This window comes from Emydura macquarii, unplaced genomic scaffold, assembly GCF_026122565.2.
Source record: "Emydura macquarii macquarii isolate MOO-44397 ecotype Brisbane River unplaced genomic scaffold, CSIRO-AGI_Emac_v2 contig_1644, whole genome shotgun sequence".
In the NCBI taxonomy this organism is placed as follows: domain Eukaryota; kingdom Metazoa; phylum Chordata; order Testudines; family Chelidae; genus Emydura; species Emydura macquarii.
In genome coordinates this window covers 26,390,904-26,403,419 of record NW_027131781.1, presented here as the reverse complement: position 1 = coordinate 26,403,419, position 12,516 = coordinate 26,390,904, and the positions used below count along the sequence as shown (strand labels likewise).

The window sequence follows — 12,516 nt, the reverse complement described above, 5'->3', positions numbered from 1 at the left end:
AGGAACTAAGGGTCTTCGAGATGTGTCCCCCTAGGGATGCTCCACTGGGGGTACGGCAGCGCCCCCACACCTGGGGTAGGAGATCTCCATCAGCAGTGCCAGTTGAACTGCACATGTGCACCCCCCCCAGCTTGCGCCGTGAGCAGGACATATATACAGCGCTGTGCAGTCTGACTGCCCCCAGTTCCTTCTCTGCTGGAGAGTTTATGCTGCAACTCTGAAACCTCAGTTACTGCACAGTGTGGGTAACCTTTTCTTCTTCTTCGAATAATGTCCCCAGGGTGCTCCACTGTGGGTGACTAGAAAGCAGTGCCCTAAATGGAGGGCTACGGCTTCAGAGCAGCATTTACTGCAGATGATAGGACAGTGTGTACTAGTAGAGTGTCTGCTGAGGCGTCCTGAGTAATGGCGTAGTGACAGGCAAAAATGTCCCCATGCCCATGTGGCCACAGCAAATGTTAGGTCCTTTTCTGAGAAAAGCAATGGAAGTGGAGAATGAGCGGGCAGAAAGTGCTCTAATTGCAGGAGGAGGCTGTCGGTTACGTAGGTGATAGGACAAGATGGATGCACTGCGAGATCCATTTGGAAAGGCTTTGCTTAGAGATGGCAGTGCCCTTTCAGCCATTGAAAGGAATAAGCACAGCGATTTTTGGAAGGGTTTACTTCTGTGCAGGTAGAAAGCTAATGCTCATCTGATGTCCAGGGTGTGAGTGCTGCCTCCTGTTGGTTGCTGTGAAGCTTTGGAAAGAAACAAGGGAGGTGGATAGGTTGATTGGGATGTGGATGTAGCATAACCATGTCTTTATGAACACGTATGTACGGGGGATACACCATAAGGACTCCAATTTTGCCGACCCGTTGACAAGAAATGCCATTTTCAAAGATAAACGAACAAAGCAGCATGTTGCCAGTGGTTCGAACAGAGGTCTAATAAAAAAGCGTAGGATGAGGTCCCAGGGTGGGGTTGGATCCCATATGTGAGGGCAAAGATTTTGAAGGCCCTTCAGGAAACGTTTTGTGAGTTGTTGTGTGATGATGGAGTGACTGTTTATGTGGCAATGAAAGATTGTGATGGCTGCCAAATGGACACAGAGAGAGCTAGTGGATAACCCTGATCGTTTAAGGCAGTGGTTCCCAACCTTTTTGGCTCGAGGGCCACAGATATGATTTTTACAACCCTGAAGGGCCACCAGTCTCTGCCAGCGGCCTCCCTCTCCCCAAACTGCAGCCAGAGGAAAGGAATTCAGCTAGGAGTATCTCTCATCCCCCTGGCTACAGCAGGGAAACAGAGTGCCCCACCTGGGTCTTGCAGCCAGGGGAATGGGAGATCAGCGCTCCCCTCCCTCTGGCTCCAGCAGGGACTCCAGAACCTAGAGACCCAGGTGGAGTGCTTTGCTGTGCTCCCTGCTACAGCCAGAGGGAGGGGAGCGCTGATCTCTCATCCCCTTGGATGCAGCAAGGAACCTGCACTAGTAATGCGCTCCGTGTGGGTACTTAGGCAGCGGCTCTCTTCTGCACCCAGTGGGAAGGAAGCCGTGGGCCACTCTGAAAGACGCTGCAGGCCACTTTTGGCCTGTGGGCCATGGGCTGGGAACCACTGGTTTAAGGTGTAAAATATAGTCCAGGATAAGTGGTAATGGGGCAGTCATTGGGTCAACCTGTCAGCACTGGAATCTAGTCCATTTGTGGAGATAAGTGCATCTAGTTTTGTTGCATCTGCTGTTCAAGAGTACTTGTTTAACTGCTTCCGAACAGGTTATTTCCAAATCCCTGAACCATGGAGGAGCCAGGCCTTCAGGTGGAGCAGCTGGGGGTTTGGATGGAGAATGCAACCTACATCCTGTGAAAGGAGTCACCGAGTCAGATTGGTCAGCACACCGTCATGTGAAGGAGGTAAGTATACCAGATCTGTCACAGCCATGTCGGAGCTATAAGGACAACTTGGGCTCAGTCCTCTTGTATCTTGTAAAGGACATGGAACAGAAGGGGAAATGGAGGAAAAGCACTGAGTAGGGAAATGTCCCATGTGATGAGGAATGCGTCGCCCAAGGATGTGTGTTCCACTCTCGTTCTCAATCAGAATTGAGGGCAGCGGGAATTCTCTGGTGTGGCAAAGAGGTCTATGGTAGAAAATCCCCAACAGTTCAAGATGTGCTGGAAGGCTCGTGTGCCCAGTTCCCACTCATGATTGTGGGAGAACCACCTGCTTAATCAGCCTACAGTTGTGTTCTGGTATCTGGGGAGGTATGCAGCAGAGATGGTAATACCATGCTGTATACACAAGTTCCATAGTTTCGGTGCTTGTGAGCATAAAAAGAGAGGGACCTCACTTCGCCTTACCTGTTGATGTAAAACATGCAGACGACATTTTCAGTCATGACTCTGATGGTGCAATGTGTGTCAGCAGGCATTGCAGACCATATGTAGCTCCAGGAGCTTGATGTGCAGGGTAAATTAGGTAAGAGACCACCTGCCCTGGACTGTATGGTTGTAAAGTTCCACTCCCCAGCTGATCAAGGAAGCGGTGTTGTTAAAATTATGGGCGATGCTGGAGAAAGGAAAGGAACCCCAATACAGCCATTCCTGTGATGGGTCCACGACAGTAGTGAGTCCTTGACCATCATGGGCATGGATAGGAGTTTGTGCAGGCTGTGTCTGTAAGGGACAGATTTTTTTGTAACCAAGCCCGGAGGCACCACATGTGTAAATATGCACACTTTACTATGAAGCTGGCCACTGCCTTGTGGCTAAGTAGCTGGAGGCATGTCCTGGCTGAGCTCTGGGAATGAACTCTGATAGGGGATATGAGCTCGACTATTGTCAAAAACCTGTGAGCTGGGAGAAAAGCTCTAGCTTGTATGACATCCATTTGTGCCCCGAAGAACTTCAGATGTCGCACTAGGGTTATTGTAGATTTTTCCATGTTTATGCAAAGGCTGAGGCTCAAGAAAAAATGCATGGTCATACGGACGGCGCAAAGGACGTCAGTTTCAGATAACACCTTGAGGAAACAGTTGTCCAAGTATGGAAAGTTGATGATGCCCTCTTTGCATAGAGCGGCAGCGACTACCACGAGGAACTTGGAGAATACACGAGGGGCAGCTGACAGTCCAAAGGGCAGTACCTTGTACTGATAATGGTCGGTTCCCAAAATGAACGGGAGGAAGCGTCTGTGGGTAGGATGTATTGTGATATGAAATAACATGCCTTGGAGATCGAGGGCAGAGATTCAGTTCCCCTGTTCCAGTGCTGAGATAACAATAGAGAGAGTAACCATCTTGAAGCATTGCAGTTTGACATACTTGTTTAGTTTTGGAAGTCTGGGATCTGTCTCCACCCACCTGATTTCTTTTGGACCAGAAAGTAATGAGAATAAAAATCCTTCCCTCTCTGCTGGAATGGAACTGGTTCTATAGCTCCCAGTCACAAAAGATGATTTATCTCTTCTCTTAGGATGGGTTCATGAGAAGGCTCCTGAAGAGGGACTAGAAGAAAAGGTGGCGGGATGGAAGAGATCAGAAAGGGATGATGTATCCTTCCCTGAGGACCTCCAGAATCCACTTGTCCAATGTAATTAGCCACCATGATGGGAAGAAAGGGGCTAGGCAGGTGCCAAATTGGTGGGATGTCAAAGATGGTTGATCTAACTGGCACAGTGGAAGGCTTCTCAGAGCTTCTATCACACCTTCAGAATTGTTATTTGCTTTGAGGTGCATGAGAAGCAGCCCCCTGGGGAGTCGTATGTCTGATTTTGGTACGTGGCTTCTGTCAACGTTGTTGGGTATTATATTGTTACTGTGAGGTTTAATGCAGCAGTTGGGATCATGGAAGAAGCTGATACTTCCCGAGGTGTCTATTTGGCGCTGGAGCATAAATACAGAGAGAGCGGAGGGTTGCATAGGAATCCTTAAGGGAGCATCGGGAGTTATACGTATGCTCCGCGAATAATTTGGGACTTCAAAGGGTAGGTCCTCTACTGCAGTTGTTCTCAGCCATGGATATATCAACTCATCTAAATATTTATCTAGTCTTATAACAGGCTACATAAAAAGTACCAGCAAAGTGAGTAATAATGTGCTGTGACACTTTTGTATCTTTGTCTAATTTTGTAAGCAAGTAGTTTTAAAGTGAAGTGAAACTTGGGGAATGTAAGACAAATCAGACTTTTCAAAGGGGTACAGTAGCCTGGAAAGGTTGAGACCCACTGCTTTAGTGCAGAGGTGCAGCCCTGACGCCCATCTCATAATGGCAATTGTGATGGATCGGGCAGCGGTGGCCACAGAGTCCAAAGAGGCTTGCAGAGCTGTACAGACTAAGGTGTCCCTCAGAGACGAGTGCCTTGAGTTGTCCCCTTTTTCATCAGGAAGGTCGTGGCAGAGTTTCTGTATTTTTGAGTAGTTAATTATATTTAGCCATGACAGCCTCGTAATTGGATATGTGAAACTGTAGAGTAATGGACGAATCAGCTTTGTGCCCAAGCAGGTACAGTCACTTCCAGATTCTATCATGGTGCGAAGGTCAAGATTGGTATTTGCATCCTTTTTCCTGTATGGGCATTGACAACTAGGGAATTAGGGGTGGGGTGAGTAAAAAGAAATTCCAAGTCCTTTGAAGGAACGTTATTTTTTGTCCGCCTGCTTGTGAGTCAGTGGAATCAATGCTGGGTCTGCCAGAATATTTTTGCAGGATCGAGTAGGGCCTCGTTGATAGGGAGGGCTATTTTAGAGGAGGAGGATGTGTGCAGGATGTTGAGCAGCTTATATTATTGATGCTTCTCCTCCTCTAAAGGAATTTGAAGAGTGTCTGCAATTCTGTGAAATAATTCCTGAAAGTGTTTAAAGTCATCAGTTGCAGTAGGAGGCGGAAGAATGATAGCCTCAGCAGAAGAGGAACAGGAGAAGTGGAGAGGTGGTGGAATTTCCTCCCCTGTTCTTCTTCCTCCTCCAATATGGCGAAAGGCCTCAGCCTGCAACAGATGAGAGGCCAATAAAGAAGGTGAAGGCGAAGGCCTTTGGCTCTGGTCTGTGGGTGAGTTCCCAAAATGTGCTCTATACATGGCCCAAGGATCCCAGTATTACCAGTGCTGAGGGAGTGGCACGTGGGGTAGCATCCGTAATGGTCCATACCAGGGACATGGGAGTAGAAGTGGATTGTGTGTAATGTGTAGAAGAGGCCTTGTGAGATTGCCACCAGTGAGAGGGAGGAATTGAATACTCCTCCTCTTCCACATTGCTAAGGAAGGGAGGTGCCATCCTTGGGGAACAGGAGAGTGATTCTGGTGACAAGAATGGCAGTGGAGGTAGGCTATGTCTGAGGAGTAGGGACTCAGGCTCCTCAGAGATAGACAGGTCTTTTAGGTATCGAAACTCCTGTGGAGGAGGGAAGAGCATTGTCGGCAGTGGAGCATGTATCGGTGCTGAAGGAAGGGTGCATGCTCCTGAGAAGCCAGCAAATGGGGTTGAAGACTTGCTCAGTGCCAAGGACATAGTCAGTGCTGATGACTTACTCTGCGATGAGGACTTATTTGGTGCCAAGGACTCACGGGGTGCCAGAAAGGATGTTGGCGCCAGTAGGGCTGTTGATGCTAGGGGTTTCGTTGGTGCCACAATGCCTGAAGTAGGTCTGGTCAGCATGGCTGGTACCGGTTTTAGAGGTCTTTCATCTCGGTCTTTAGTGCTGAGAGATGGTGCCAAGGTTTGTATGTCTGCCCGGGTACGGTCTTCAGACTGTTGGTTGGTGATGGTACAAGAGGTACTTGGGTGGGACCTCGAACTATGCTCCCTCTCTAAGGATGCAGAGGCAACTGACCTAACAGGGGATGGAGTTCTGGCAGGCAGCTTCTCAGCGGGTGACGAGGGAGCCCATTTCATTGCATCAGAGTGGGCAGGAGAAGACTTTCTTTTGGAAGAATGCAGCAAGCAGGGACTGGTAGACAAGCTAGCGGAGCATGAGGGCCACAGAGGATAGGTGGCCAAGCTGGGGTTTGAAGCTGGACACAGTGATTTCTCCATGAGAAGTAACAAGCGAATATCCCAGTCTTTTCTGGCCTTGGCAATCAAGTTATGGCAGTGGGAACACTTTTGTGGGACATGTCCCTTTCCCAGACAGCAAATACACTGCAGGTGGCCATCCATTACCAGGAAGGCATTCCGGCAAGAGATGCACCTCTTACACCCGGGGGATCTGGGCATAAGGGTAGAGAAAAGAGCTCCCTGATCAGGAAGGGTGGGGAAACAAAAACTTAAGCTATGAATAATGGCAAAGAAAAAAAATGTTTTTGCTTTAAAACAGAGGAAAGAAGAAAAAGAAGAAATACTAACTACACTACAATTGACAGGTAAGGCACTATCTACTGTGGCAAAAGAAGAAGTGGGCTCTGCTGTGGATTCTGTCCCAGATCAAAGGCAGTAGAGAAGGAACTGAGGGATGGACAGACAGCGCAGCACTATATATACGTCCTGCTCATAACACAAAATGACAAAGGTGCACATGTGTTCCGACGGGCACAGCTGATGAAGATCTCCAATGCCACATCCAGTGGAGCACCCATAGGGACATCACTTGAAGAAGAACTGCTAGTTTCATGACCACTCCCTGTTTTCTGGTCCAGAAAGGGGAATGTGCCCAGTCCTCAACAAGCCTTATTGTAGCTACACAGAATGACTAAAAAATCTTTTCTATTTATTGAACCAGCGAACATTTCTGCATATATACCATTGTTGGGTTTTTTTTCCAAAATACTCCAGAGGGGTTGGCATGAGTGGCATCATCCTACTAGGGACAGAGTTTAGCAAATGCCAAACTCCCAAATGAGTAAATAATCAAATAACTTTTCTTCTGTTGACAAAAAACAGTTCTTGTAATAAGTAATTATTTGGGTGCAAAGACAAAAAGCTCTCTCACTTATCTGTATGATGAGTGCAACACTGAGTGGAGGTATAATGAAAGACTTTCTAGTTAGTTTGATTTTGCTCTGGGATGTAAGGCCCTATGGCTCAGGAAGCACTCAAAACATCACTGGAATATGCTTAACATTTCCTTGTATGGATTTCACTTTGCATGTTCCTTTATATACGTGTACATATGTTTTTTTTAAAACAGAGGAACTGAAAATTCAGTTCGCAGAATATTTAAATAATGAAATACAAATTAAAATAATCTGTGCTTCCAAAACTTCTAAAGTGTCTGTTTCTAATTTGATAATTGAAGTTTTTTCAGCATACAGTTGCGATGCAGAAAGCATGCACGAAAATAATATGGTATTAACTTCTTACATGCAAGTCTAGCCTTTGTCTTTTTTTTTTTAAAGTTCAATTTTCAATAAAGAAACAAAAAGACAGCATAAACATGGCACATGAATATGTAGAAAAAGACAAGCACAGTAAGGCCAGATTTTCAAAATTAGACCGAATATCTGCACAAAATTCATTTTTCAACGGGGGCTCCCCTGATTTAGAAATCAATTGCTCAGAAAACGGTCTGAGCTCACCAAATGAATGGTTTCATATGATTGTAGCAGAACCTTGGGTTTTAAATTAAATAAATAAAATTTGTTGGTCATGCCAGAAAGCAAGTACATGAATTCCAGTAAGCAAACGACAGATAAGTCAGGCAATATGAAATAAAAGTGCAAGCATGCAGTAATATTAGCATCTGACAACTATATTACTCAGTAGCCAGCTCACTATAAAAAAGTATGCATAAAACAAAGATGTAGAATCCCAATTAATGAATCACATCCAACTTGAGATTTTTAAGGTGACCTGACACTACTTTAACCCCACATACATTTAGAATGTATCAAATGCAATGAATAAAAAATGCAAGAAGCCTTCAGCAAATAACTAACTTACAGCTCATCTTGGTTTTCTTGCTCTGCAGGTCCCAAAGCACAGATCAGACACAGATTGCTGGCTCCCACTTACGTGATGCTTCAGCATGCATGCTAATGATGTCATACCACCACAGAATTCCACTGCATATTGGCAGTGGCCTATATGGTTAAGTCAAGTTCTAGGGGGAAAATGGTTTGTTTGTTTTACAATACTACACCTTTCTGCAGTATTGTAAAACAAACAAAACAGGACTTGCTTTACCTAACAGGATGACTCCAATCTACAGCAGCATTCCATAACCTATAATGTCACACATAATAGGTGCTGGGATGTTACACCAAGTGGGAGGCAGTGACTCACATGCCTGAATGTTGAGATCTGTAAAACAATAAATAGACACACGTTTTAAGTCCATGTGTGGAACAGATCCTAGTCTCTGGGACTTTCACTGAACTGCAGCAGGGTCCACATGGGACATTGCTGTGCAGGAAGCTGATGTGCTGTACATTCGCATCCTGGCTTGCCATATAGACAAACCCTTCAAGTGCTTTCTAGCTATTTTGCACCAACTTCCCTGTGAAGATAAGGCCTTAAGCTCTGTGTTTCAGTTCCCTTACTCATAAAATGAATATAATACATACTTCTGCTTACCTCTCTGGGGAGCTGTGAAAATTAATCAAGTTTTGGAAAATGCTTTGAAGTTGAAAAGTTATGTATCAACTTATTTTTATATATTTCTATTCTTCATCCTGATGTGCTGCCATAAACAAACAGGTCAATTCTTTTACAGTATTCTAGCTAGGTTAATTAGACAAGTAATAATGTTCTAGCCCAGGTATGCATACAGATATTGAAGAACGGCTAGTGTTTTTAAACTTACTTTAAAAAGAAGTAGTGAATTAATCTGGTTAATATTTTAGATATATATTCCCTTGACAATAAAGCAAACTTGTGTGCTCTCCAAAAACATAAATTCCCTCTTCAGACAGCACAGAAAAAAGCTTTCAGATCCTTGGAAATTGTACAGAATGTAAAATTCACAGTAAAATACCAAATAGAGACAGCAGCCAGAAGAAACATAGTATGTTATCCATTTTAACAAACTTGAGAGCCAGCACAATCATCACGACATATTAAACATGCATTTTATAAAAAACAGAAAGATTTGTGCACAGACTATAATTATTTTCCTATATATATTACAAGCATTTCTATTCAGTAAAGTAAAGGGTCAGACATATGTTAAGATCTGTAACTTCAACAACTGTACAGTAGGATAATTCAAATGCAATGTTAGCACTTAGCTAAACAATCATTCTTTGGCACCAATGGTGTCAGCTAAGACATACAACTGAGAAGTTCTGCTGGCCTATGCCAAAAACGTAAAAGCCAAGAGAATTTGGCTAGCAGTGAGAGTATGAGTGTGTATATATATTATTTATACACACACGCACGCACACTTGCACCCTGTCCAATTTTTTTGAACAACAATATTCGATAGATACACCTGGTTTGTTTATGTGTAATCAGAGATTTCACTTGATTTAACAATATCACTAGAAATGACATCCTGGGTAAAGATGCTCACTCTTTAGCCTGGTAACATCCTGTTAAAGAGAGAACTCTGATTGTATTACTGTATAATTTTCTCTAAACACAAGCACACCATTGTAATGATTATTGTATTGTCTCTAATATTTACATAGCAAGGATCTCTAAACCTGTTAAAACTTCCTAAATAAACTAACAGTTAAAATTACATATACACATCCTTATCTTTCAAGAAACATTCAAGGGTCAGAGACTCTTGAGGGCAGAAGAAAATATTTGTGTATTGTTCTTTAACTCAATGAAGTAGAGCAATCCCATTAATAATGGCTTTAAGTGTTAGTCCCTCTTCTAGCCTCTTTTGATTTCCTTCTCAATAGTGTAGGATGCTAACATGCTGCAAGACCCCTTTAAATACATGGAGATCAGCATTTCTTTTTAAGGGGCCCATCTGGGCATATCTGTCTGTGTGTGTCCGATACAAAACCTCTCCCAATCATGAGTCACTTCAAGATCTACAATATTCGATGCAATTCACGACAGGTTAAGATCTAACCCAACCCTCAAAACATCACCTTTAAAATCAAAATTATGTGTTCATTCTTGAAATGTTAACAGTAATGCTGCACAAGGATAATTTTGCTCCTTTTGCCAGGCAATTTGCCATCAACTGTTAGTGTAATTTTTTACCCTGTAATTACACATTCTAAAAGAGGAAGTTTTCAGCATGACAAGTTAGCAGGAGAATCCAGAAGTTACCTTGGTGCTTTCCTCCACATCTTTTGTATTCAAAAGTGCATGATTAATTCGAAAAACTATCCAATCAAACAGGGCACTGTACAATGATTTAGCCATGGAATTCCGAACTGTTACAGCCTAGAAAAAAATGAAAATAATTATTATAAATAATTAATTGTCTGCATTAAAACTGATTTACATAATAATTAAGAAGTTGTGTGTACAATGTCCATCTTTAATTTAGAGAAAACTTTTTCTTCATTCGATGCTCCACTGCTCCTGAAGCACTTAGTGATTTGTCTTCATTGCCAGCCTATTCAACCAAGCCATGAACTATGCCACCTGAATTTAGCTGGTTTTACTCTTGTGGATGATGCAGGAGGCCAGCTCATACAATACAATACAAGACACAGTTGAGGTCTGTGCCTTGACGGAATCACTCAGTTTCCTGAATATCTGAAATCTACCTGGCTCCATCTACGGGTGCTGCAAATCACATTTCAATTATAAGATCCATTTACACTGCACACTTCTTGTAGTGGTGTGTAAAGTATGTACTTGGTTAGCACTGCTAGCACGGGTACAAGCAGCATTGATGGTGAGGTGCTGCACAGGTGAGTAAAGACACACCTGAAATTTATGAGTGTGTAGCTATGTAATAGACCCTGATGGCTCTCGGCAGCCCAAGCAGTGCCTCCCTCACCTTCGCTGCTATTTTTAGCCATGTAGCATCCCACTGCCTCCCTGCTGTTTGAGCGTTTCCCTACCACTGGGAGAGACTCCAGCAGTGGGGAGGAAGTGTGGACACAGCTTGCTTTTCACTGAGCCATCTAGCTACACATTCCCTACATGCTGCCAACACCAGTGTGCAGTGTAGACGTAACCATATGCAGGTTTATTACTCTTCAAACAGCCATCCCAGAACAAAGAATAATACTTTGTTAGAAATACCATCCACATCACAACGTTCTTTCATCCGTGTCTCAAGAGATTTCACTTGATTGACAATGGTTAAAAACCAAGAAAGAATTAAGATATCAGTATGTAGTTCTGTGTTTTCCGAAAACATATGCTCTCTGAAACTGATGCCTAGGTACTGGGCAGGAGAGGAGTCGATAATTCACACTTTGAGGTCCTGCTGACATTTACAACCTGCTAAAGCTATTTTGGATCTCATAGTTTACGATTCCCTGGCTTGAATTATTACCTTGCATTTTATTCAAAGATTGCTGGTACATGCTAATGTCTTAAAATGTTACGAAGTGATTGGTGACTGTAGAGTTAACTCAGAGCTCTTTTTAGCCATGGTGCAAAGAAGAAAGAACATCAAGCCCTTCTGGTGATGGAGATTGTCTCTCACATCAACAGGAGGTTCAGAAACACCCATTTTAATCAAAAGCTTTAAACTAAAACTGTAATTGGTAGCTTATTATACACAGCTCTGAAATGTTTCACACTGAGTGTACTTTCAGAAAGCAGCACTGAGCATAAATGGGCTACATTTCTTTTCAAGCACGCAATGAAAGTTTTGTCTCAATTTAACACACAGAGAGAAGTTATTCAAAGAATTTACTGTGTGCCCAAGTCATCCCTCCTAACCTTCCCCGATCTATGTAAAGATCTGTGTCCAAGGGTTTGCAAAGATAAAACTTTACGTAACTCAGCTCCAGCCGGGCGGGGTGCATGATAAGACTGGCCTCATTTCACCAAGACAGTAATCAAAAGAAGAAAAATGATCAGTGTGAGATCACTAGATTTTCACTATTGTTTCAATGGAAGCTGCCTCTTTTTCCTTGATGATCTTATACCAACTTCTTTTACCATGGCCATTTGCTCTCAGGCCAACATTTAACTCTTACTTGCAGTCAGCTACGGTGTCTCTCTGATCCACCAGATGACATTTATGAAACAAAAAACATCATCTCCACATACTCAAAATGGGTAAATCTGAGGATGGGCCTAAACCCACAAATGTGTGAGAGACTGCATACAACGCCACAAATAATTAACCCTGCTTTGGCTATATTTTGCTAAATGGCAACATGCCACAATTGTCTGATAAGCAACCAAACAAACCAAAACAAAAAAACAAAAACCAAACTACAAGATGTCAAAGCAAAAAAAAAAAAAAATTTTTTTTTTAAATGAATGACTTGCCAATGCCAAAATAAATGATTGCTCATTTCCAAAAACTTTGTGTATGACAAAAAATATAGGCAATGAAAGTGAAGGAAATTTGTTGTACTGAAAAATGCTCTTTTTATGCTCCCATTTTAGCACAATCCAGTAGTTTAATATTTATTTTGGAACCTGATTCGCATGTAGTAGCTAGTTTATCAAGAAAATTATAAACATAGCTTTACATTTTCTAAACAAAGTGTCTTGTATGCTCTTT

General features: G+C 43.0%; 1 protein-coding gene across 3 annotated transcripts in view; it reads right to left on the bottom strand.

Moving 5' to 3' along the window:
* Nucleotides 1-12,516, bottom strand: part of MYO9A (myosin IXA) — a 372,546-nt gene that overhangs the window by 135,454 nt on the left and 224,576 nt on the right. For all 3 annotated transcript variants that reach the window (XM_067555993.1, XM_067555992.1, XM_067555994.1), the window contains exon 11: nucleotides 10,143-10,259. In XM_067555993.1, coding sequence (XP_067412094.1) covers nucleotides 10,143-10,259 — 117 coding nt within the window. The remainder of the gene's footprint in view (nucleotides 1-10,142; nucleotides 10,260-12,516) is intronic.